This window comes from Octodon degus, unplaced genomic scaffold (assembly GCF_000260255.1).
Source record: "Octodon degus isolate 3935 unplaced genomic scaffold, OctDeg1.0 scaffold00065, whole genome shotgun sequence".
In the NCBI taxonomy this organism is placed as follows: domain Eukaryota; kingdom Metazoa; phylum Chordata; class Mammalia; order Rodentia; family Octodontidae; genus Octodon; species Octodon degus.
In genome coordinates, this window is record NW_004524641.1 from 8,195,503 (window position 1) to 8,222,121 (window position 26,619).

A 26,619-nucleotide genomic window follows, 5' to 3' on the forward strand; every position below is an offset into this window, starting at 1 on the left:
GTAACAAGGCAGCATTAATTAGGCCTATATTGAGATTAACATTTTTTAAAAGTACAACTGCTTATAATTATAATAGAGCCTAACTAAAGACCGCCTCCCTTGAGCTAAAACTAATAATTTCTCTATTTGAACTGTTAGCAAGAGATTATTAAATTAGTATAAGCTAATATCTCAAAATATTAACATCAGCTTGACCAGATAGATTTTGCTTGTGGCTTGAGCCTTCAGGCCCTAGCAATCCTCTGGGTGGCCCAGAAAAGACGGTAAGAGAAAGCTCCCTAACAAAATCAAGTGTACCAAGGAAAAACCGAATCCAAGAAGGTGCCTCTTTGTATCCCTGAGTCTATAACCTCAGAAACTGACTCCTTCTCTGGTTTGTCTTGTCTTGTTTTGTTGCGGGGATTCGAACTCAGGACCTGGCGCTTACTAGACAGGCGCTGTGCAGCTGAGCTACACCCCGGGCCTCCTTGTGTGCTTTGAGGCAGTTGGCCCACTCGCACCCTGGTCCCCGAGGTCTGATCTCCCTTAGCACTAGGGGCTTGTCAGGCCCTAGGAGAAGAAAAGCTCCCAACTCCAAGCCCAAAAGGGGCGCAGACGTCCCTGGCTTCATTCTGCACCACCTCCCCGGTTCTTCCAATACACCGCACCCCCTCCTGCTCGCGCACACACGCGCGCGCGCACACACACACACACACACACACACAGCCCGCCACTGCCTCCTCCCCTTCCCAAAGGGCGTCGAAAAAGCCCGGCGCATCTGATCTTTCACCAGCACCAATTGAAAAATGGGTGCTTGTCACAACACAGATCAATGCCTTCCCGGCTATGCTCCCCACCGCGCGCAGGAAAGGGCCCCCCAAAGGCGGAGGGCCAGCCCCCGCCCAGCAGCGTCGGAAGGCGGTGTGCGGGAAGCTGCCGGTCGGTCGCTGCCCGTAGCTTTCCGCAGCTTCCTTGGCTCAAGGTCTGGGGTCTGGGGTCTGGGGTCTGGGCTTGGGCTAGGGGTGCAGGTTACTGGCGGAAAGAAGAGTTAGTGTTGTTGTTGTCTCTTAGAGCCCTCGCTTCTCTGGAGCTAACTGCATCTCAACTGTAAAAGAGGTGCCCCCACAGTCTTCCTGCTTCAGGACTAGGGCTGGAGAGGAAGGATGTGCTTAACTCTAGCTCCCGTTTCCAACACGTCAGCTGGGCCCCTCCTCCACTCCCTTGGCACCCCTTTAGATGTGCAAAGAAAATTCTCTGATCCATAGCAGGAACAGGTCTTTTTTGATGTGGAGGGGCTGGAGGGCTCCCAGGGAATGGGTCCTGTCTCTTGCAGCTCACTGATTGATTGGGGGGTGGACTGACAGACGTGTCCTTCCGGCCCCAGCCAGGCATCTGGCCTTGTCTTTTCCACCAAGGAATCCAGTGCCTCCGGGCAAGCAAAAGCTGAGAGGCCAGATCTGGGGATAGGGTAGGGGAAATGCAGGGTGTCTCTGCAGCCAAGGCTTCCTGAGAGGTGCTAGAGAGAACGCCAAACTTCTGGCTGGCCACCTCTGAACTCCGCTTTCCGCTCAGAGAGATGCTCACTGTGCTCTCACTCCTTAGCCTGGCTGCCCTGAACACACCTGTTCCAGAGCCGCCTTCCCTAACTCTCTCTGGGCACTGTCTCCTCAGCTCTTCTGCTCAGGTAGACATCACATGCCACGCTGCCTGAGAGAACAAGGTGAGAAGTCCCCCTGGGACACAACACAAGCCTTGCAATGGTGTCCTGGTGGTGGAGCTGGGCACCCCTAATCTGTCCCAGATCAGGAGCCAATCCAATGCTATCCTTACCAGAGGTGGGAGTGGGAGCCTGGCCCACCAGCCTCCCCACACACATAGGGCACAGGAGACAGCAGTTCTTTCTTGAAACCATAATTTTACTGTCTCAAAGAAACTTTATAACTTATTTACAAAGTTCTTTCCCCCCTCCCAAGATACAAAGCAATAAATTAACATTCTCAATATAAAACTAAACTTTGACATAGAGAACACAAAACACGGTTGATTTCCATTGGTCACATTTTCCAAACTTCACAAGTAAAATGTCAAGATTCTCATTTCACGAAGCATCGGGTTTTTACCGCCACATACAACAGAACGGAAAAAGGCTAAGCTTGTGCAACATGTTTACAGAACAATAATAATAATAATAATAATAATAATAATTATATATACAGCCAATAGCTCCTGCAATGGAGACTGTGCTTTCAGGGTGGACTGGCATTTTTCTGTGGTAGAACCTCCAGGATTGTTGTAAAGCTGCTTTTGTCTTACTTTGAAGCCCACAGGAGTTAGGGCTGCTTGCTTGTCCCCTGCCTATTTTCTCTCTGTTGCTCATGGATCCTCTCTTTTTACCCAAACTAGAATTTTTCCTTCTTGTCCAGGCAAAGCAACCAAGTGTTCCTCTCAAGATGACAAAACTTTGTTGGCTTCATTTCTCTTTCTCTTTGTATTATTTTTAATAATACAGGACATGTAAAAAATGTAAATCATTCGGCTTCAACAATTCCATACCAGCGAAGTACAAAAGTTCGTGTGTAAGTTAAAAATCCTTAGTCGTCCTTGTTCTTTTTTTCCGGGTGCCTTCAAGGAAAACAGTGCATCTGGACGGTGTACTCTCCGCACACCACAGAACCAACACTCAGCCTCAGCCAAAGTCCATTTTTTCAATAAATAAAACCCCCTCCCTCCAACTTCCCCCAGTTCCCAAGTAAGCTACACAGATGGTCAGGCAGGGTCCAGGAGGCCTGAAAGGATAAGATGTCCAGGATGGGGAAGATGGGCGGCCCGCAGACCGCTTGTGGCTCAGACCTGGTGACTTTTCGCAGAGGCCTCAGCATGAGGACAGCGGACAGATGAAGACCTGGACAGCGCAAAAGGAGACGAGACAGGACAGAAAAGCGCTTTTGCTTTTTCTACATGGTTCTGTTTTCCTCATACTCCCACAAAGCTGAGGGGCGGCAGGTCAGGTGAGCCGGGTTGTCTTGCTGCTCACTGTCTTGGGTGACTATGCCTGCGCTTCAAGGCCACTCTGCTGTCACCCTGAGTGGCCCAGGCCAGGGATCAGGCAAGAGCACCGGCTCTGGGGAGTCGCTGGGGCGGACCTCGAGGGCTTCTGAGGAGGCAAGTGACCTGCCTTTTCCCCGTCCCTTCCTTCCCTCTAGGCCCTTTTCCACCAGGCCCAGGGCACACAGTTGGGATCCAGGGACCTGGAGACAGGAGGGGCCTGGACTGAGGGAGACGGGAAGGAAGTGGGCAGGTGCCAGCGGGCAACTTCACATAAGTTGGGGCTGCTGCATAGCTTCTTGGTGCGCTGAAGGATACCACGACGTATAGCTGGGGATGTAGGAGCCCGCGCTGCTGCCCGAGCCTTTCCCGGTGGAAGAGTTAGGGTTCCAGCCCGGAGGCACGGGTGGGGAGCCGGCGGACAGGGCCCTGCCATTGGCCAGCGCGCTGCCCTCCAGGGCCGCTCCGCCCTGCTTCATCAGCTTCTTGAACTTGGAGCGCTTGTTCTGGAACCAGATCTTGACCTGCAAGATCGGAAAACAACGTGACTCGGGCTGAGGCCACTGAGCCCACCCAGTTCTGGGGAGAGAAGGGAACGGCGAGAGGGCAGAGTGTGGCGGCCCCCTGCCCAGCGCAAGCTGGCAGCTCCCCGCAGGAGAGCAGAGCACCCCCTACCCGCTGGCTCGGCGGAAGGGCCAGGAAGCCCGCGGGCCCGCCTCGGACCCCCGCGGGAGCTGCTCTCCTGGAGCCAGGGGGCGTGGTGCCAAGAGGCTCGCGGGGGTCCCGAGCTTGGCCTGCGCGTTCAGGCCGACCCCCGACTACCGTCCGCGGGAGACAGAGCACCCGCAATCCCCCACGCAATTCCTGTATCACTATCAATAAAAGAATCAAAAACCTGGATAGGAGTGGAGGAAATTTATTTGCAGTTCTACCGCTTTCTTTTTGCACCATCCTTTAGGCCCCCGAGTGAGTTGAGGACTGACGAGGAGGCAGCAAGTTTTTTTGTTGTTGTTGAACTTTGGACTCAAACCAAACCTTTCCCTAGGGCCTGTTTGCTTCCCCCAGGTTCAGTCCAAATCCCGGGCCAGACGTCGGAAACCCGCGCCAGCCGCGAAGGCCCACGAACTCCCCGCAGGCTGAGGTGGCCAAAAGGAGCATCTCGTTTCTTCTCTAGGGTTTGGGACTTGGGAGGTGAGGAGGCTGAGGGAAGGATTCCCTGTGCCACTCCGTAGGGAAGAAGAAGAGGAGGAGGAGGAGGAGGAGGAGGAGGAGGGGGACAGAGGCTCAGGGCCAAGCCCATTGTGAGTAGCCACAGGCTTTAAAGGCAAAGGAGGGATTAAGTCCCGCGTCTATTGTTCCAGTTGTTCGGGCACGTGTGACCTCTGAATTCCCAAACAAAACCTTTGGAGAAATCCTTCCTGAGCCCTAACCAGATGTCCAGGGACGGGACGGAGAAGCAGTCGGCAAGCAGGTCTGGGGACAGAGAGCGGCGACCGAGCTAGGGCAGAGAGCAAGCGCGAGCAAGGGGAGACGCCAGGAGCAGGGGTGGACACACATCCACACGCACACAATGACACCCCGACCCTGAGGCCCAGCGAGCCAGAAATGAAGCCCTAGGCTCAGGCCGGGCCGCCAGAAGCCTGCTTGGCGCAGAGGCAGCGGCGTGGTACCTGAGTCTGCGTGAGTCCCAAGGAGGCCGCGAGCTCCGCCCTCTCAGGCAGAGCCAAGTACTGAGTTTGCTGGAACCTCCGGTTCAAAGCCTGCAACTGCAAACTGGAATAAATTGTCCTGGGTTTGCGAATCTTTTTCCCTTTGCCATTGAAGCGCACTTCACCGCCTTCCACCACCGTGCTCTTCTCGGAGTCCGCCCCTGCAGAGACAGCAGAAGTGGGGCCCTTGTTAATACAGAAGCTGCCTTTAGCGTGGACAGACGAGAGCGAGTGGTTATTGAGGGGATGACAGAGACAGGACCGCGAAAATAGTGCTCGAGAAACTCTGGAAGTCTGGGAGTCCACCCCCACCCCCAGTCCAAGGGCCAGTCCCGCGGGATGGGGCCATTCCTGGGAGCGCAGCTATTGCCTGTGCAGGGAAAGTTTGCTATTTTTTGCAGGCGGTAGTTGAGGTTTAATTACCCTTAATTGCATACATTGTTTATAGCGCTACGCAATAAATAATTACCGAGACTAATACGTGCACATGTGGGTTTCTTTTTTCCAGCAGGGCATTGTGTGCTCGGCACACCGAGCCGCTCAGAGGCCCAGCCAGTGCCAGGAGACGCTCTCTCGGATTTATCCTTTGCTAGATAGTTGCGAATTGGGTGGATTTCTAACCATCTTCCTTTGCTAGGACAGGTATCCATAGGCTGATATCCGAAACCTCCACGGCTCCCGCGCCCTCCCCACCCCCACCACACCTCTCTGCCCCTCTGCTCCTCTCTCTTCCCTCTCTCCCTCTCCTGTTCCTCCTCGCGCCTTCTTTCCCTCGCTTCCTCTCCCTGGCAAGCGCACGTACCTGGGTCCTCCAGGCGGCTCTGGGCGAGGCTGGCGCTGCCGGGGTAGGACTGCACCGAACTGATGTAGGGGCTGGACGCGTGGCTGCTGACCGAGTTGACGTAGGGGTAGCCCAGTGGTCGGGAGAAGGACGAGGCCGAGCTGTAGGCACCGTCGGGTTGCGTATGGCCCGCCGAGTGTAAACAGTGCATGGAGTAATGCCCGTGGGACATGGGAGAAGGAGACATTTGCTGGTTGGGCGGCCCAAACTCCATAAACACCGCCTTGCCCGACACGGGGCTGTTGAGACTTTCTGGCATGGTGGTCATGGTCATCTCTTCTCGCGGGGTCTGGGTGTGGGTCTTTCTCTCCTCTGCTTCCCTTTTGGGGGTCTCTATGTTTCTCAGGACAGGAAGGAACCCAATTTAAGCGGAAAAGGGGTTTTCACTTTCCATTCATAAGAAAATGGAGTTTGTCTCTTTGAAAAGTCTAAGCATCATGCTCCGAGCTCCCCAAACTCGGTTCAAAGCTTTGACTCAGCCAAGGTCATAAATATTCATGAGCTGGCGGAGCTGATTGGTCCGCCGTCTTGCATAATCACCGGGGATTGGTCCAAGACGCTTCGGCTCCGCTGGACTAGAGCGGGCGAGGCGGCCCGGCCTCGGGAGAGACGCGTCGGTACTTCCCGGCCGGGGCTCCTCTGCAACAGAGCGCGAGGTGCGGGACGCACAATGGGCTGCGGCGTCCGCTCTGGGACCTCGGAGGCCTGCTCTTCAGCCTCCCGCCTCCCTGGCGCGCTCTCCCCTCCAGAAACCAACCAGTGCTCCCCGCCATTGCCCCCCTTTATCGTCCCCACCCTGGGCCCGCCCCAACGCCGGGGACCCGGGAACGGCTTCTGGTCGCCTCCACCTAGGCCAGTGCTCCGCTAGGGTGGATCGGGTCGCGGCCTCTGGATCGCGGAGTCGCGCACTGGAGGACGCCCGTAGCAGCCGGCGGACAGTGGTCCTTCGGGACGTCCCGCGCCTAGCTCAGCGCCCTTCTGGGCGCGCCCCCCTGGCCCGAGTCCGCGGCGCCACATCCCTGGGCCGAGGTTTCAGGGCCCTCCAGACCAACTCACTCACTCGGCCGCCGCGCCGCCGCCGCCGCCGCCTCTCCCAAGGCCCCGCTCGCATCGCTCTAGGCCGGGTTGGCCACTCCAGCTCGAGGCTGCACGGGTCTGATTAAAGCAGTGCGCGTGGAGAGCCAGGAGCCCGCGCTTCTCCTCCCAGGAAAGGCGGCCGCACCGCCTCCCTCCCCCAACACACACACCCTCTTTCCCTCCCAACCTTCCTGCGCTCCCCCTCCCCTCTCCACTCCCTCAGAGCCTTGCTCCCCGGGCGCACTCGCCCCGAGGGCGCGGCACAGCGTGGAGCCCAGGGCCTCGCGGACCCAGTACTATCTGTGCGGCAGGGCCAGGTGGTGATTTTGCGCCCTCCTGGGGTCTGGCGGGAGTTCCTGGGGTGCAGGAGCCCCTGGGGGACACCGAAACCCGCAGCAATGCCAGGCCTGTGGTGGGCAAGACTATCTGTGTATAGATAAGTCTCTGTCGCCCAGTTTCTTCCTCACCTCCAATGACCAGAGCTGGCTCTGCCGGGCCTGGGGGCAGGGCTGGCGCATGACCGAGCTGCCAAGGCGCCTTCTATCTTCTGGGGTGCTAGGTACAGAAAAGCGCACGAATGGCCCCCGCCCGACACTGCTACCACACAGCGACCCCCACGAGGCGTGGCGCACGCTACGCTGGTTGCTAGGGGCTGTTGGTTCCCCATCCCGCCAGCCCCACGGTGAATCCCAAATTACTTTGTTAGGTAATTAGAAAGTGTTGATAATTATTTCTTTCATAATTTAGCGGTGTAAAGGGAATGGGGAAATGATCTTGTGAAAGTTCACACGTGCAGATGTATTAGTTACTGATTCATTTGATTAAATGGTAGTCTCAAGTGCTCAGATCCGCAGCTGAAGGCGCCCCATTAGCATAACACTGATGTTTAATTTTCATACGCATAATTAGCCATATATTTAACACTAATAGCAACATGCAGCCTTTCAACGTTAAACAGCCCGGGATTTGATCTGGCCTGAGCTGAACCTTCCCGCTGCACCTTCCCCTGTCTGGAGTGTGCAGTGATCACAGGACAAACCTCTGTAATCAAGCACATTTTGGCAGAGGGAACACCAATAAAAATGAACATTCAAAACAAATTACATCGGTGCTGTCGTACAGATATTAGAGGGGGTTCTCGCTTTCTAAACTTCTGTAGCAGCAGTGCCTGCTTGGCGGAATTTCTCTCCTTTGGTTTTAAGGGCGCGATGCTGGGAGCAGAAATATTTCACGCAACCTGGTTGGAGCAAAAGATAAAAACAAAAAGCAACAACACCCAAAACAACCCGATCTTCCAAACCAATAACGGTTTTGCCAGTGGTTCAAAGATTTTTTTTTTTTTTTCTTAATCACCGAACCACACGGCGAGGCTTTGTAGCAACAACCGGGTGATGACTCGGCCACTAGACAACTGGAGACGTTAGGCACTTGTGGTTTTAATTGCTCCTTTCTAGCGCCTGTTTTAGGGTGTGGAGTGCCGCGTCCTGTGCGCCCAGCACAGCTGCTCGGAAGCTGTCCGAGCCCCGGGTCTGTCGCGAGCGCCTTGCGGGCCCTGCCCACGTAAGTGATCGCTGCGGCCAGCGCGGGGTAGAGGTTGGGACCGGGGAAGGTGGCACCGGCGTCTTTCGGGTAGCTCTGGGCTGAGCGTAAGGGAATCCGACGGTCTGGCTGCCAGGGGCCAGTTTCGCCCAGAGATTTGCAAGGTGGGGGAAGGGAAGAGAGACGGTTGCAAGTCGTGAGTCTCCCAGCTGCTCGTCCTTCCACAGGGGTACAGGGGACCTGGCTGGCTTAGAGAACAAAGGTCTGGTGTGCATTTCCTCGGGATAAGGTTTGAGAGCACGCTTAATTTAGAATTGAATTGTGTGTAGGCGAAGGTGTGCCTACACTGCAGACATTTCTTAGAAAGAAGCAGATTTACTGAAACGCGCAGAGCCGGTCCCTCCGGCGCTGTGCAGCCGCGGAATCCAGCCGCGGAATTCTCAATTTTGGTATCCCTACTACATGAGCTATGAATGGCTCCCTCCCACTGCCCCACCTCTAAGGCCGCACCTGTTCTAAAGTGCTGTCCCAACTCAGAGGAAAGAAAATTGTATTCATTCTGAACGTTCAGGATTAGGATGGGTTGGAATCACCTTAGGACCAGGCAACACTGGTTGTGGTCTTAGCCATACTTGGCTGGAAGTCTTGCATCTCTGGGTTAGGTCTGAGGTCAGATGAGCTGGTGAAAGGGCAAGAAGGCATGGACTAAGTGCTGAAGAACCTGCTTTCTAAGTTCCACATCATAATGAGTTAAACAGTGTCGTAATTCAAGTTTGTTTCCTACTGCTGAGTATTGGCAGTATTGGATGGAGAAAATAATCTTTAGGTTAGTCGCTTTAATAAATAGGATTATATGTCTGTCTGATAAATACCTCCACCTCAAAATAATTGCTGCACGAGCAGTATGTTGCCACAGTGGTTGGTAAAATCCTATGATCTTAATAAAACTATCCTTAAGGAACCCTGGAGAAAACTCATCTACAGATAAAGCTACTGTGCTAATCGCTGCAATCTGATTGCTGTAGGACAGAAATGAAGTCATTCTCTGGCAAAGATCTCACAAGGCCAACTGGGCCCTATTCCTCTCTAGGGAGTTATTTTGGGGCAAGAGCCTCAGGCCCTGGGCCTCTGCCTAGCCAACTCTGGAGCACCTCAAAAGTTTATCTATGATCTTGTAAATTGCAAGGAGTTACTGAAACTGCGTCCTCTTCTCTGTCTCCCTGGGCCCACTAAAACCAAACCCTGTCTAAAACTCCACATTGCTGGATGCACAGAGAATCTGATCTGGAGAGTTAGGGACCACTGAGTCCCTAGTTCAGGGAACACTGGCACTCATTTGTGAGCCTGCTCATTGTCCTATTCCCATCTTTTTCATCACTCTGGGGTCACAAAGGTGGTCAACTCCTGGTGCAGGTGACACCATCAATTGTGGAAAATACAGGTGCCCACATTTCTTCAGTACCTTTGAGCCCAAATTGTATTTAGCCAGGGGCAACTTTGCAAAGCCCACTTAAATAGCAACAAGGGCTACAGAAACCACTGGCCCCGGGTGTGTCTTTACTGAACCTGTTCCTAAAATCATACCCAGGGACTGCCTTCCTTCATGGACTACTAGAGGCCTAGCCATTTCCCATCCTTCAGCCAGTGGTGAGCAAGTCCTGGAGAGCACCCTCCAGGGAAGGGCTGTTTTGTGCCAGAAAGAGCCTATGGCAACTGGCCTGCTGGGTTTCTGCTCCTGAAGCGGGTTGGAGCACCAGCCATAGAAGCAGAGTAAAAGCTGCCAGGTCTGAGCCAGCCATGCCATTGTCTCACACAGCCCTGGGATAATACCTGACCTTGGAAGTTCTAGAAGCCCCAGGGAGGGAGTCCCAAGGCCAATGCTGGAGGTCAGTTTAGGATTAGGTGGGTGAACTGACCAGATGCTGTTCATATCTGGGTGGGTGGGACAGCAGCTCAAATTTTTAGTGTAACAAACAGTCCAGTGTGTGGATGGGGGTAGGGGTGGCAGGAAAGGGGTGGGAAGGTCTCACATCAATTTCTGGACGGGCACAGGAGGGGTGTTGCCAGCAAAGGAAGAACTGCAGGAGACCAGGAAAGTCCTGTTTCTGTACTGAACAAACCCTGCAGAAGGGCCAGGCCCAGGGTGCATACCCAGGAAAATGCTTGCAATCAGTGCTCCTTCAGGGGCTACTCTCAGGGCAGAGCAGTGAAGAAGAAATGATCAAAGGAAGGGCTGGGGTGGACGCAGGTGCTGGCACCTCGAATACCCCCAGGACTGGCCAATGTGGGACGGCAATGGGTAACACATTTTAAAAATACTCCAGCTATCAGGTTCAGGTTTTTCTTTTTTGTGTGCAGTGTGAAAAAGTTCAGACTCAAACAGAATTAACCACCTCCCTTGCCCTCTTGTGATTGTCAGAGGCAAGGAACGAAGACACACAGAGGGTTTTACAGGTTTTTACTGGGGCAAGGTCTGGGCGAGAGACAGACAGGGGAACTGTGCTTCTCCAGAAGTCCCTCTTATTCCTAAGGGACGCATCCAGCTTCCTCTTTAGCCGCATTCAGGTGCTGGGAGGTGAGCCTGGGATGACATTCCCGAGCCACTGGGCTGCCAGGCTTCAGCTTTCTCTCCAGTGCCCCAACCGTCACAGCATTTCTTCCCACAGTCTTGTGGCAGGTAGGTTCCTTTGCGACCTGCCCCTCCCCTTTCATCTAAAAGTGATATAGCAACTGAGAATAATGGTGCCCGGCTTCCACGACCTTGGGGCCACTTCTCAGGCTTCGTGAGGCAGCTTGGTCAGGATCTTCACACCCCCCGACGTGATAAGAACGGTGTGCTCGAACTGGGCTGACCTGAAAACAGGGTGGCGGTGGTCAGGGCGCTGTACAAGCCAGTGCGGCACCCCCCTGCTCCTCGTGCACAGCTGGAGCGAAGCGGTAGCTCCCGGCTTCCCACAGTCCCTCTGATCTCCCCTTTCCCAACACCTTAAAAGGAAAGAAAACACCTTTGGTTGTCCAGGGAGACTACAGTCCATGCATCCTCCAGAACTTTAAATTCAGGAGATCCCTCAGTGATGATTGGCTCTGTAAAAGAGAAAATATTTACTGCAGTGACCTCATCAGATTCTTGTCAGACACTGTTTCAGCTGATGAGAGAGAGGCCCCCAAGTCCTTCACCCACCGGGTCCTGTTGTCATCTTGCAAGGGCTGATAATTGATGTCGCTTACACAGTATACTACAAACTAAACAGTAGGAAGAGGAAGCACCACGACACTAAAAAGTATATTAAGTTGCCTAGTTCATAATTTTTTTAGAGAAAGAAGGGCATTTTAATCAAGACTTAATTAGGACCCCGTGGATAATAACCATCCAAACACCAGTCCTTCTTATAAATACCAGTCAGTTTTTAAAAATATTTGAATTTTTAAAACATGCTTAAAACGTTCATTAATCAGCAAATAACAATTTTCTTATTTCACTCTAATTGCTTCACCATTAAGTCCCACAGTCAGAAATAGAAGGCCTTCATGGCCCTAGGTGACTGGAACTTGGTGACACCAATCACAGGATCAGCCAGGAATGGGCCACCAGAAAGCACATGCCACTTGCTGACAGGGAACAAGGGACATAATCACGTCTAGTTACTGGGTGTTAATGAAAAAACAAAACACAACAAAAAAATAAAACCAAACACCACATTAGGCTAGTAACAGAATTAGAGGTTGGATGGCTGCCGTCCCCTAAATGTGTCGGTAAGTATCTGATTTAGGAAGATGGGGGCTTAAGGATATTATTTAATCAGATTTACTATGCATCTGAATTATTTCATTATGCTGATTGGCTTTATTAGTCCTTCAAGGGACTGCTGGCCCATGCCAGTGCCACAGTTCCCACCCATGAGCCGCAGCTCTCACAGAGGAGCCTAGCTTTACCTACGGTGAATGCCATGCCCTCTTCCATGAGCAGATCACTGTCATTTGCTGCAAAACAAAAAATGGGGAGGTAGGCTGAGACTATGAAAAAACAACAGTGAGAAACAGACTTAGGGGAGTTGGAGGACACCTGAAAAATAGCCACTTTCTTTCATGAAGAAGGAAACTCCAGGCTTCTGGATGCCTGCATAACTCCCAGGGTCAAACATGGGGTTCCAGGGCTTCAGCACTTGCAGTTTCAAGACCTCATTCCCTACAATTTCCCCAAGCATGGTAGGGGAAACTAGGTTTTGTAGACACCTGTCAGGCTCCTTCTTTCCCTTATGTCCCTATGTTCCTATGTTCCCCAGGCCACCTGCTGATAGGTCTCCTGGTTTCACTGGGTCCTGGACATTCCCCACATCTCTAACTCAGGTAAGGCTGGAAAGACATATGCAAACATGCAGGGTGGGCCAGGACATGGAGGGCTCCAGCCTCAATTCCAGGGATGGACACTGAATGGGACACAAGCCTGGCTGACTACCCCTTTCTGCATCCTTACCTTAGACCTCTTCTAGCTGCCTGAAGTGGAGCTCTTTGGTCTGAAGGGGTCTGTCCAGCTGGGTCCCTAGAGATGTTCTAATAGTAGTTAAAGGTAGTAGTTCCCCTAGGACTGACACTCCTACTCTCAAGTGTATAGGTCAGGGGTGCAGGACCAACTTTCCTTTGGTCCCAGTCCAAACGTCACACCACCCTGGGGCCCCTGCTTCTGGCAGTTTCCTACCTTCAACCCAATCCTCTCAACCCTCTGGGCCCACTCCGTCTCACTGCACACTGCACACTCAGGCAGTGAACAACAGGAAACTCCGGGGAAGGAGCGCCAGGGTGGGCATAATCGAGACATCACTAAAGAGTACATGTGCTAAGTACATCAGCTGTCAACGCTGTGCAGGATGTAATGAAGTTTAACCACAACAGTCAGCGGTTAGAAGAGGGGTAGAAAAAGAAAAACAGAAAACAGTCATATGTGTATGCTGCTGGGACACTGATGCAATGGCATTCTGTTTTCAGTAATTTTTTCTACACAAATATTCCTTATGCCTTCTAATCAAGGACCAGTTAGGAAAAGACAACAGAAAAAGCCTTATTCATGGATTGGAACTATGAGGCTTTAATTCTCTAACATAGTAATGTGCTTATTAAAATTAGTAGATATTCCCCATATCTCCCCAACACACACACAAACACACACACGCACGCACGCACGCACGCACGCACGATGTGGATTCAAAGCAAGTGGAAAAACCCTCAGGGGCAAAACTGTTTTACCCTGACACCATTCAGTGAACATTTTCCAAATTAATTTTCTTACCGTGATGCCAAATTTCTGGATGTCCATGAAAGTAAGATCCTATTCCATGTCCCACAAAATGTGGACAGACTTGAAAGCCATTCTGATGAGTTATGCGGCTTTAAAAGTAACCAAATGATATTTAGGTAAATGACATAAAATTTTAATGCACACTAGATAAAAATTAAGTTACTTTAAAATAAATGAAGGAGTATCAGTTCTATTTAGAGTCCGACGACAGAGTGTTAGTGTTTCCTATATCCTGGAATACTTTAAATTTTTGGTGATGTTTCCTTCTAATAACTCCCTCTAGATATATGAAAAAAGAAGGTACACATCTAACATAATAGTTTGAGTCATTTGCCTTAGTATGGATTTCAAACAAGGTCATTTTGGATAAGAAATAATACAAATACACATAAATATAAATATACATCACTAAGATATATGTGCATATAATATAGGTCATAAAATCTTACCTGGCTTTTGTGGTTGTATGGATAAATTTCTGTGTAAATTCCCACTGACTGGGAAGCTAAACAAGAAAATTACAATCTAGAAATACGGCTTTCCCTTATGGTGTCTTTTATTCTGGTCTATTTCAAAATGTCATGCATTTTTCACACACACACAAGAAAGATCAAATCTGCTTTGTCTATTTTCTTAAAGAGTCCAAATTTCCTGAGAATTTTGGAGTTTTACTTGAGCCCTGTCCCATTCACAAAATTCATAAAGAATATTTTAGGTCTTTATTATGCTTAAGAGAAACTAGTGTTGTCATGCCTAACTCTTAACTCTTCATTAGGTATTTTCACACGTAAATGTTTTGGGTTCTCTCTAACCCTTATAAATGAAATCTACCACACAGAATCAACTCTAAAATCTTAACCTACAAGGCTGAATTTGGGTGGGGAAGAATACTGAGGATCAAACCCAGCACCTTTGCACTGAGCTACATCTCCACCCCTGCCCCCCCCCCTTTTTTTTTGCATAACTGGGGATTGAACTCAGACCCTTGCGCTTGCCAGGGAAGCGCTTACTCTACTGAGCCATCTCCCAGGCCCCTTCTCCACCCCTTATGATTTCTTAGAGACAGTCTTATTAAGTTGCTCAGGTAGGGCTCAAATTTGTGATTTTCCTGCTTTAGTCTTCCAGAGTGTTGGGATTACAGGCATACGCTGCCATGCCTACCTAGATATATATATTTTCATATGGACAAAGGACATAATATCCTTAATGTTACCCATAACAATGCATTGGAATTCACATGACTACTATTGCAATTCCAACAAATACATGACTTTTAGCTTTCAAACGATAATTTCCAATGGACTGTAGATATAGTTTAACATGAGCCTTTTCAGCCATCATCTTTGTGGACATTTGTGTCTGTACACATTTTCTGAAACATTTTTAATAACTATTCTGGACTCTTATGATATTTTCACTTCAGTCAGGATGTTACTGTAGCAAACAGATGGCAGTGTTACTGAAACTTATTTTTTTTGTAATAGACAGTACAAAAATAGGTAAGCCATGCAGATGCTGAAGACAAGAAGCAGTCAACATTGTTCTCTCTTAAGTTATAATTTGGGTTATGACTATTTCTGCGGGTCTTTGCACTCCGGGCAGTTGGTATAATGTCTTTTCCAAGGTGCTTTTATTTGTTCCACACAATTTCTGAATAGACGCTTACAGTGGAGAGTGGACAAAGGGTAGAAGAGAGATGATTAAATAAGAGATGATAAACTAGTTTTTAAAAAACCAAAAATGGGTCCTACAAAGTATGTTAATTCAGTCACAACAAACCTCAGTGATTCTAAAGGGCCTCAATAGAAACTGTTCTGTTATTTTCTTTTCTTAAAATGAAAACAAAAAAACTATTTTCTTTTTCCATCTCCCCCTCCCAAGGATCCAACTGACTGGCCGGCATCACAGCTACATCTTCGGTGTGTGTTACAATGGCGACCTTCATTTTAATTTCTGATGAGGGGAGAGCAAAAAAGCCCACTCTGAAAACCCCTCAGGGTCCCTCCCCCATCATACCTCTCATTCCTCTTCATAAAAGAAGCTGTGCAATTCCTAGGTGGCTAAAGACACTGGAGTGCATTCTCCTACAATAATCTGCTCCCTGAGTTCTGCTGCAACTTCTGGCTACAGCAGTATCTCACAATCTATGTGTCACAGACGCAAAGGTTAGAAGATTTTTACAGCTGAAGGAAAAGAACCAGACAAGTTTCCTTCAGTTCCTTGCCTGAGCACCTATCTCAATGCCTGTTTCCCAGGAACTAAGAATACACTTCTGCTTTTGAGGGTATTTTTCTTTGGACTGGTAGTTATTTTTTAATACATATTTACTGGGTCAACTGGGATAAAATATCATTAATGTTCCTAATTGCTGTTGAAAGCCATGAGCCTTCTGCTATTTTGGGATACACTTGTGAGCACAAGATTATTCACCTGACTGTAGTGTTTTAAACTGATTTCACAATCTTAAGTGACTGGTAGTAGCAAATTCCAGCCCTCTAAGTCTGAAACACCCTAGCTGTGCTTGGGAAGGCAGAGCGTGCGTCCGTCTACCTCCAGACTGGGATGCTGGGGGAAAGGGAAATCGCCAGGCGGGCGAGGGTGTCCAAGAAGCGCTGCGGTTGCTCCCTATCACCAGCCAATGCAGGACTGGGACCCATTTCTGAGCACCAGGGTTTTCTTGCTCTGAACACTTTGATGACACAATCTTCTCACTGAAATCTACTGAGCAGAACTCTCCTGATATTAACCCATCTGTTCTGACTTTTTAACTAAAAAGCCTTTAAGATAATGTGACACTTACTGATGAGCTCAGCACATTGATCCTTTGAAGCCTTTCATATGGATTATTGGGAGAGAGACAGACAAGGAAGAAGTGTAAAAAGGTAGCTTATGAGCTTACATTCAATTATACTGCATCATCACAGATCATACTGTAGTCACAGTTTATAGCTGAAAGAGAAATTTCTTTTAGGAATTTCACGTTGTAACCATTTTCTTTGGTTTACTCCCTTTCTCCAGGCAGCTGGACTCCACTGAAGTGTTGTCTAGATAAGTGATATTTCTTAATATATTTCAACTACTTTTATGCCTAAAAGTACATTCCCCAAGAGGGCAGAGGAGTACTATGTTTAAGGACATCCTCTTACTGAGAAATCAAAAAGCACACAGAAACACCATTACCATTTTTTTTTTTTTACCATTATCATTTTTACATGAATTCTTTAAAGCAACACTCGTCTCCAAAGGGCCACATCTCTCTAATACAGGATCTCACATAGCACATGATTTGGTATGTTTTGAATTATACCTTAATCTTTCTAGCTTTTTAATTTCAGCAGGAGCATTTGAATGAAGGAACGCACAAATCCAGGGATTCCCTCTAATGACAAGAATGTTTAAGTACAATTAGTAATATTTTTGAAAGCCAGCAACTGGTTTTTTTTGTTTCAAACTGGATCACAAATTACTGTATTTTCTTACAATAATGTTGAACTTTTATTTGAGGTTTTCTGTTTCTGAAAAGCAGACATGATGGATTGAAATAAAAGATAATTTATGGCAATGCTTACTTTCATGTGCAGAGAGAAGCAGTGTAATTGTAATTTACAGTAGCTGTCAAGAAAAATCCATCACAGATGACATTAAAATGACTTATTTTGCCTGAGCCACTTATTGTTTAAATGTGAATAATCTAATAGAAAGAGATTATTTTTTTTAAATCTGCTTTATATTGTTCAAAATTAATATCAAAACATACACTTATGAAATAAACATTAAAAAACATTTATTGATACTTTCATCATGACATTAGGTTATTTTTTGATTGAACTGTCGTATTTGTGATACATGAATCTACACACTCATGACATTCTCATAGAGAAACCAAAGACATAAAAATACAGATTTAGGAATATTTGGAAGCAAATGGAGATACGGTGAATACAAAAACATCATGGCCTAAAGATCACTAGGCATCAGAACTCTGCTCATGAAATCATTTTCGCTTGTATTTCTTAAGAAACTTTATCCTATTCTTTAAGTTTTAGAAGAGAATTCCAAATTTTCTGTAGAGCGCTCAACTTTGGAGTAATATATTAGTACAAGGTGCTTGAATGTTCTTGCAACAGTGGAAAGAGGCTGTGTAAACATGATTAACACCTTAAAATAAATGAGACTGCTATGCAAAATGTTTGGAAACCTTTGGTCAATAACGATTTTAAGTACTTTTAGCTCAAAGGTGATTATTATTTGTTTATTTACTCTCTTAAGATTTTGCCTGAATACAAAAAGGCAAAATAATGGACAGCCAGAAATACTGCTTTAAGACATCAGAACAAACATGTGTTAGAATTGAGGCCAGTCTCCTTGCCAGCGGCAGACATAAACCATCTAAATAATGAAATGCATTAGGGTAAAAGTAAAAAGTTCATTGTCTGTCATTTTCCACATAGTTTTGTAAGTGCAGTTGTTGGGACTGATCTGGTTTTTAAAGGAGCCTGCACATGCAAATTCATACTCTGCAAAAACTGACCTTTGCATCCAGATAGCTAAAATCCAATGTCATTTTCAATTCTACTCTTCTTCTTCATCATCTTCTTTAACGTAGCTAGAATTAATGTAGTGAATATGTAATGAAATGCATTATCTTGCATGGAGATTTATCAGATTTTCTGACTGAATGCTGTGCTTTGCTAGTACTAGCTGGAGTTCACCTGCATGTTGGTGTGGCGTGTGGCTCTTTTTTGTAAAGAGTTAAGTCGTACACAAAAAAAGGGAACAAAGGTCAGCACCCAGCCACCACTTGAATGTGAGATTTTTCTTTTTATTCCCCTTGATGTATACTAGGCTCTGTGTTATTAGTCTTAATGATGGAAAATTGTAGTGTTGATACAAATCTTTTTTTCAAAGTAGTAGGCGGGAGCTCCATTTGTTAGTAAGTTTTTTTTGTGACTAAAAGCCACGGACAGTACATTTATGTAGCAGTAAAAGGCCTAGATGCTCTTTCCATAGCAGAGCTAATTATTCCCACTGTGACCTTACTGATCTAGCCTGTTCCTAGTACATCTCATCTGCACGCCTGTTCCTCTGTGTAGATGGTGTCAGAGAATATGAAAAACCCTATAATGAAACCATTTTCATGATGGAGAAAGGCTACTGGAGTTGCACTTGCTACAAAGAGGCTCAATTATATGAGTAATTGTGATAATTTTCTACATTCATAGCCTTCAATGGGGAAAAAAGAATGAGAGCCACAAAGGAAAATTACTTTAACAAGAAAGTACAGAGAGTAAAAATGGAAGAAGAGACAAAAAGGGGAAAAAATAACCAGAAAAAAAGTTTAAAAAATAGATCTGGAGGGAGGAATAGCGAGACAGGGAGAACAACAGAAATGCTCAAAAGCCCATGTGCAGCTGTGTTGCACAATTAAATTGAATTTTTTTTCTGCAGTTGATGAATGTGACTACTGCAAATGTGCCTCTGTAGTTAGCTATCATTTGTTGTTCCGTGACAGGAAAAGGATAATTACCTCTCAGAGAGAATCAAAGGCTGACATGCCCTTTAGACACAGCCATGAATGCAGAGCTCGATAGAATGCTTGAATAAGAATCTAGTGTTCTCTGCCCCCTTCTACTGAAGAATAAATTTTGTTAAAATGCAAGAGCACCACCAGTAAATTTGTTGAACCCTAGGTGTTCAAAAATATGAGGTGCATCTATCGACTCATCCCATTTGCAAAAATAAAACTGCATTTTGAATTCATTTCTATTATATTCATGGACAGTAAGATAGTGAGATATGCATTAAATTTCTTTTCCCAGTAGGGGTCTGATTCAACATTTCCTATGAAAGAACAGAGAGACACTATCCTTTTTTCCCAGGCTAGTTAGCCTATAATTTAAAACTGTCAAAAACACAATTTTGTTCAAAGTCTTCAATAAAAGCTTCTCAGATATAACCCAAAGAGATTTTACTAAAGTTTGATTCAGACACTGTTACAATATTTTTAAAGCCATAAATACATTTAACTGATATTTTACGGCCTTTTTCCTTAAAGTATTTGGAGGTGTTTGAAGAAAAAAGGCAGCATCTTTTCAAGGTGACTAAGCCTTCCCTCCTTTGGACAAATAGGAAGTATTCAATGGTTCACATTAATGAGAATGGTACTTTAAGGGGTGCTGATGTGATCATCTGTAACAAAATGTGTTACTTTTAAATGAAAACACATATTCTGCACGTCTACTTCAAAACAGTGAAGGGGGAGAAAGACCTGAAAGTAGGTAGCAGACTACAAAGAAAATTCATGAATCCAGAAAACACACATCCACTCAAAGGCAGGCATGCAACACTGTGTGGAAAATACAGAATGGATTACAGGAAAAATGAATCAGACAAAAACAGGCCAGAAGAGCACTTTTTCAGGATATTTGCTAATTTGCTAGCATGAAAGGTAAGGCTTTCTTGTGTTAACACTTTTCATCTTTCAATCATAGGAATATGTTTCGCTTCACTCCTTCTTAAGTTTTAGCTTTGTCTTTTCCCTTTATTCCGGGATTAGCATGCTCAGCCCCTTCTTAGTCACTCTCTTCCATATTTGGTGTGATTTTTGAGTCAGTAAACTATATACAGACCAGTATGTCAAGCTAGAACGAAAGCAGACATAGAAATACTGTTTGCTGTTCCAATAAGTTTCTTTGCTTACCCTGGTTTAATTTACTTTTTAAAAACCTTTGTTTTTTTCAACCCAGGGAACAGTATTTCAGCCTGGCAGTTGACATATGGATATCAGACTGAAATGATGGTTCTGAATCATAAAACATGTCATCAACTTTATACCAAGCTACCAATAACCTTTGTACCACTTGCCAACCCTCCCTTTACTTGTCAGTGTAAAGCTTACCTGATTGTGTTGCCAATTACAGAGAAAGGGGCTCCTGCTCCGCAAGCTGCGATTGCTTCATCTCTACACCTCCTGGCAACTTCCACTAACTTTTTACCACATTCGTCCACATTGCCCACCAAAAATGTTTCAGAGGTGTCGCCATGGTAGCCATTGTAATAGACCTAAACACAAGCAGAAGTTTTAAAATATAACCTTGCTTATGAAAATTTATTCTCCCAAAGTACGGTATTCACTTCTCTGTTTAGTAAATTCACATTTATTATCCTTTCTGAATTATTCTCAAGTTAGTTTTACATAAAAAAGAAAAAACAGGTGTACTAAAACATTACAGAAATTAAAAAGACGAAGCTATATAATGATATAAAAGTCTGAAAATAAATGTCTAGAATGTCCAGTTCAACATTATGATTAACAATGCTACTGTAACATTCTGTTTCCTCATTTTATTCCAGAAGGCAAAACTATATACATAAAAAGTGACCAAATTGATTGACTTACATAACTGCCACAATTAGAAAACTTAGAAGTATTTAACCTGGTATAAAGCTTCTTCAATGTCATGAAGACTCCTATTATCATTTCTTTCCACTCCTATACTTGAAGTGCTAAATAATGGCAAGAATAAATAAGAAACACTCATTGGTATTATAACAGATGACAGGAGAATGTAAGTCTAAGAAATAAAACATATGAAAGTAGAAATGAAATAAGCTATAGGCAAATCCAGCATAAGTGAAATCTTAACTAATGTTTCAGATAGCAGAATGTTAACAGAAAACACTCTAAGGTGATTTTTGAAGAATTAGAATATAACAAAACAATTTTATGAGCAAAATTATAGAAAATATAATTTTATCAGTTTTCAATGATTTAGAAATCCTTATGGGTCCTGAAGGACCCAAGTTTCATTATAACAAAAAATCAGTGATTATCAAACCCTGTAGTAAATATAGAAGCCAGAGGAGACTGGTTGAATATTGATCCCTGAGTGTAGCACAGTATTTACTATTTTGCATAAATTTTACCTAATTAATTTTCAGTTTTCTTTCTCATAAAGTAAAATAAAGAAATTTATAATAGGATATTTATTTTCACTTTGTTTTTTTTAAATAATAACTATCTTAAATCTGTATCATAGTATGCACCTTAATAAATGTTTTCTCATACTCCACAAAGAAAGCAAGAGAAGTGTTTATAATAATCTTCAAGAAATTGAGGCACAGACAGGTAACTTGTCTGGGATTAGTGATAGAATACAGAGGTAAACCAGGATTAATACGATGGCTCCTTAGCTTCTAATCAAGTGTTTTCACTATTGTATAAATTATCTCAATTACTTTGCAATATAGTAGTGCTTTATTCATTTATTCCCATTTATGATCCTTTGCAATCTAGGAAAGTATAAACTTTGATTTTATATAAAAGAATATGAAATTTGCTAATATAACTCTTCAAGAACTTTTTAAACTGCAAACTATAGGATTTTGTTTTGTTTTGTTTTGCTTTGGTTTTTCTTTTTCTGTATTTAAGACAGGGTCTACAGGGTCTCACTATACAGATTGGACTCACAGTGAGTCTCCTGTTTTCAGCCTCCCAAGTGCTGGGATTACAGGTACACATCACCATGCCCCGTCTCAGTCGCTATCTCAGAACTCTCTGGAGCTGGGGCCAGCACAGCAAGCTGGGGATTGAACTGAATTCCGGCCTCTGTGCTCTGCCTAAACAGGTGCTTTAGTCCAGTGAGCTATCAGGCTGACCCTTGAACTATAGTTTTTTAAAGTATGAGTGTATTACTTTTTACATTTTGATTTTTTTCATATTACTTTTTTGTTTGTAGTGCTGAGGGTTGAACTCAGGGTCTTTGCTTTAAGTTACATTCCTGGCCTTTTTTATTTTAAGACAGGGTCTTGCTAAATTGGTAAACTGCCCAGGCTGGGCTTGAACTCAAAATCTTCCTGCCACGGTCTCCCATGTACCTGGGATTACGTGTATGCGCTACCAGTTGTATTACTTTTTGCCAGCTTTCAAGATGAATACCGAAAGATTCAATGTACATGGAAATACAAGACTTTTGAAAATATGTGTAGTCATTTATAAGTGCTATTTTTACCCATAAACTATTCCTGTTTTATACTTCATTTATTCAACTAATATTTATTGAGCAACTACTAAGAGGTATCACATTGTCTTTCTTAAGAAAATTTAACCTTCAAGAGAAAGAGAAATGTATCTTCTTGTAAAACATAGCAGACACAAACAACTATAAAATTCAACAAGTATTTCCTTTTTTTTTTTGGTGGTACTGGGAATTGAACTCAGGACCCTAAGTTTGCTAGGCAAGCGCTTATTCTACTGAGCTATCTCCCCAGCCCAACAAGTATTTCCTGATAAAAGTATAGAACATGGTAATGGAGTTCTTTGCTGAATGAAATATTTTATAAGCAATATAATTTAAGATACTGACCTATGTTTCCTAGACTTCTGCACATTTCTAGATACTTGAAAGTATATCACTATACTTATGAGCTTTATAATTATTAAGATAGTTTTAAATTTAAAATTGAAATTACTTATCAAAAGTCTTTAGGAAACTTTGACAAGGAATAAAGTATTCCATTTGGACACTCTGGAAACAGTGTGATTTCATTCAGACAGTAATATTTTGTTAGAGGATGCTTGGGGGAAAAATAAATATAAAACCTTAAAATCAGGTTCAATCCAAAATAAACCTGTATTATAAAAAATGCTTTATTTCAGGTATTGCTTCAATAGACTCCTCCTACATGACTTTGATTTGGAAAAGATAGCAACAGAATATGTGGAGCAAATATTCAAGTAATCTTGTACAATAAAAAAGTATTCTAAGTAGTGTATAGAAAATAACTAAGCAATGAAAGACATGGTGGCTCTATCCATGTATAAACTGGTGTGAAGAAACTAAGAATCTGACTAAATACAACTGTTGGAAATCACCTCCTTAGATCTGCATATCATTCACACTCAACTAAGTTCCCTGGTCTGAATATGAAATAACTATTAATAAAAATATTTTCTCAGTAGCCAGGCATGGTGGCACACACCTGTAATCCTAGCACTTGGAAAGCTGAGACAGACTGCTATGAGTTCTAGCCCAGCCTGGGCTACGTAGTGAGTTCAAGGCCAGCTTGAACAACATAACAAGACCTTGACTCAAACACAAAACAAAACAAATTTCCTCATTAGTAGAACTGTATTCCTTGACCGCTATCCATCTCAATGAATTTTCATCATATATTTAAATTTTACTTAACGCTTATTTATTAAAATAAAGTGAAAAAAAAATAAAGTGAGCACAAATATTTCAAGTCTGAGGATGGGGAAGGCTAATAAAATTAGGAAAGCTTACCATGTCTACAATATGAAGGCCCTCTGTTAAATCACTCATTTGTTATTTTAAAAAGATTATCAACCATTTAGTGAAAACTTAAGTTCAAAGGAAAAAAATTCTACTTACATGCTTTTGGGCTTTAGACTCTCTGTACCAGAAATGGAACATAACATTACCTTCAGGGATTTTTAATAAATCTAGGGAACACTGCTAGCAAAAGAGTTGCTGTCCAAATAGACTGACACACAGGCCAATGTAGCCCCTAATGACAGAGTAAGATAATGACAGGCCCCACTCAAAATCAGCAGGAAGAGGAAGATCAATCTTGGCAGAGTGAAGGAAAAATGCTGGCTTTCTTCGTGTTAGCTCATCTCATACATATCTAGCTTCAGCAGCTGCCCAGTGCTGTGGTGCTCTGCATTAACTACACAGTGGATCAATAACAATTACACCTTCTCAGAAACATGACACATAGCAGGATTGGGTTGACATTTCACTTAGGCCAACATTGATCTCAGTGCATCTGATTCCAGCCCCAAATTCAAGTCAGGCCTGAGTTTACTTGGAATAAACACAGAGTTAAAGACAAAAAAGGAAACCAGCTGCTTGCGTCTGGGGCTAGGAGTAAACAGTACTTGTACCAGTGCAGTTCACATTTTCAATCCACTCTTCTTCCTGTTGCTATCAGCAATTCTGAAGTTGATCAAAGACTATTTTTTATATGATTTACTCACTGTGACATCAATGTTGATAATATCTCCATCCTGAAGAGGTCGACTGTTTCAGAAAAAAACAAACAGAAAAAAAAGGTGATAGACAGATCTTAACAAAAAGAATATAAAAATAAATAATGAATGATTACTATCATAAAATCAATGACACACAGTGATAATTTGGAGTACAGGAGGAATAAATGCAATAACTACATCTGACTGCTATTTCATGTTAGTTACATCAAATTTTCTAAGAAACATATCAAGTGAACACAGTCATTGTTTAAATATTAATCATTCTTTACAATGATATCCTTATTGGTTACCTTAGTTTTGTAAAGAATGGAAACAATAGTTGATAACGAAAATTTGCCTACATTATTTTCTTGTGTATTTGGTAAAAACCAAAGAAGGTAAAAGAAATAGTGAAGGCATAACTACTTTTGTACATCACATACTCTTTTAACAAATATTAGATGGTGACATTATACCCATTTAGCAGTAAAATACTTCAAAATTTTTGTGTTATCATTATTAACTTCAGAAATTTGCATGGATTTCAATGAACTATAGTGTCTTTCAACGTAAGTTATAAATCTTAGTTTCATGTTTTAGTTTCTAAAGGAACAATGTATTATGAAAGAATGAATACCTGTCAGGAATACCATGACAGAGTACGTTGTTTACAGAGGTACAAACAGATTTTGGAAAGCCTCCATAGCCTAGAGGTGAAGGATAGGCATTATGATTGATGATTTCCTGATGAACAAGAGCATCTATCTCTTCAGTTGTCATGTCAACCTAAAATATTAAATAAAGAAATTGTGTGACAATAGTTGAAGACATTTCCTGTATCTACTGGATATGCCTGTAACAATAGCACTCCCATGTGAAACAGTATAAAATTACTATGATAAACATATGGTACAACACTTTAATTAATTATGGCTAATGTTACTATGCTTAATTGGGCTTTTTAGATGATTATTTGTGTATATGATGGTGTTAGGAACTACTAGGAAATAGAAAATTTCAATTCTTTTTTATTTATTTTATTTTTTTTGAAAATTTCAATTCTATGATCGCTTAAATCATTTATAAGTTATTAAATGAAATGACTCCTGTTTGGCCCAAAGATTTCAACAATGTGGCCTATAGTGGTTCCTTCATTTTCCTCAAGGATTAGTGCCCTAGTTAATGTAAAAATATAAGTGCTCAAAAGGATCTTAAGTTTAGACATCAAGTCTGGAAGAGTAGGTCAACTCATACCTTTTTATTTTAGTGAAATATGATGTGGGTTTTGCAGCCATGGCATGGAGAGTATGGGTCATCCTTTTAAAAACTTTGTCTATTTTGTAGAGATTTGATTTTCACTAATCTTGATTTCTTTTGTGCCTAAATGGTTAAAACATTTCCCCTTACCAGAAGATATCCAACTGTTCCCAAACAGTGAGAACAGTAGTTCAGTTTATGTACATGTTTTTGTGGTACTGTCTTTTTTAAATTTTTATTTGTTTATTTATTAATTTATTTAGTGTGTGTGTGGCCAGCTCAGCCCACCAGGGGGCGGGGCTGGCTGGCATGTGGTGCTGGGGGATTGAACCACGGTTCCTGTACTTTGCTTAGCTTAGCTTGTTCTAAGTAGGAGCTTTAGACCACTGAGCCATCTCACCAGCCCCCTTGTGGTACTGTCTTGAACCCAGGGCTCCATCCATACTAATGAGCACTCTGATACTAAGCTGCATCACAAGTCCCTGAGACTGAGGTGTTTTTTTTTTTGTTTTTTTTTTTTCGGAACCGGGGATTGAACTCAGGCCCTTGTGCTTGCCAGGCAAGCGCTTATTCTACTGAGCCATCTCCCCGGCCCGAGACTGAGTTTTATAAGCACAAGAAGGCTATCTCTATGACATAAAATTCTAAAATAAAGGTTAAATCTTTTATTAAAAATTAACTATTCAATAATTTCCATGTTATTTTATATTTACGTTATGCTTCATTATGTTGCATAAGACACTTACTTACTACACAGATGGCACAATAAGTTACTTCAACCTTGAGTCTTACTTCCTAAATTTTTTCCTACCTTTTAGAGACTATAGATATTCTTTTATGATATTTATAGAGCAGGCATTTATAATTATTATAAAAGATTTAT

At 44.1% G+C, this 26,619-nt stretch overlaps 2 protein-coding genes across 4 annotated transcripts in view; both read right to left on the reverse strand.

Moving 5' to 3' along the window:
- Positions 1-3,163: 3,163 nt before the first annotated feature.
- On the reverse strand, positions 3,164-6,389 carry Dlx1 (distal-less homeobox 1). Its single transcript, XM_004634759.1, has 3 exons — positions 5,536-6,389; positions 4,695-4,894; positions 3,164-3,548 (listed from the first exon to the last, which is right to left on the reverse strand). Exons 1-3 carry the CDS (start codon positions 5,846-5,848, stop codon positions 3,294-3,296), a joined length of 768 nt encoding a protein of 255 aa, XP_004634816.1. The 5' UTR covers positions 5,849-6,389; the 3' UTR covers positions 3,164-3,293.
- Positions 6,390-10,631: 4,242 nt separating this feature from the next.
- Positions 10,632-26,619, reverse strand: part of Metap1d (methionyl aminopeptidase type 1D, mitochondrial) — a 109,605-nt gene continuing 93,617 nt past the window's right edge. For all 3 annotated transcript variants that reach the window (XM_023719109.1, XM_023719110.1, XM_023719111.1), the window contains 7 exons: positions 25,117-25,265; positions 24,486-24,528; positions 20,382-20,545; positions 13,475-13,572; positions 12,124-12,171; positions 11,196-11,274; positions 10,632-11,043 (listed from right to left, as the gene is read on the reverse strand). In XM_023719109.1, coding sequence (XP_023574877.1) covers positions 10,965-11,043; positions 11,196-11,274; positions 12,124-12,171; positions 13,475-13,572; positions 20,382-20,545; positions 24,486-24,528; positions 25,117-25,265 — 660 coding nt within the window. In that variant the 3' untranslated portion in view covers positions 10,632-10,964. The remainder of the gene's footprint in view (positions 11,044-11,195; positions 11,275-12,123; positions 12,172-13,474; positions 13,573-20,381; positions 20,546-24,485; positions 24,529-25,116; positions 25,266-26,619) is intronic.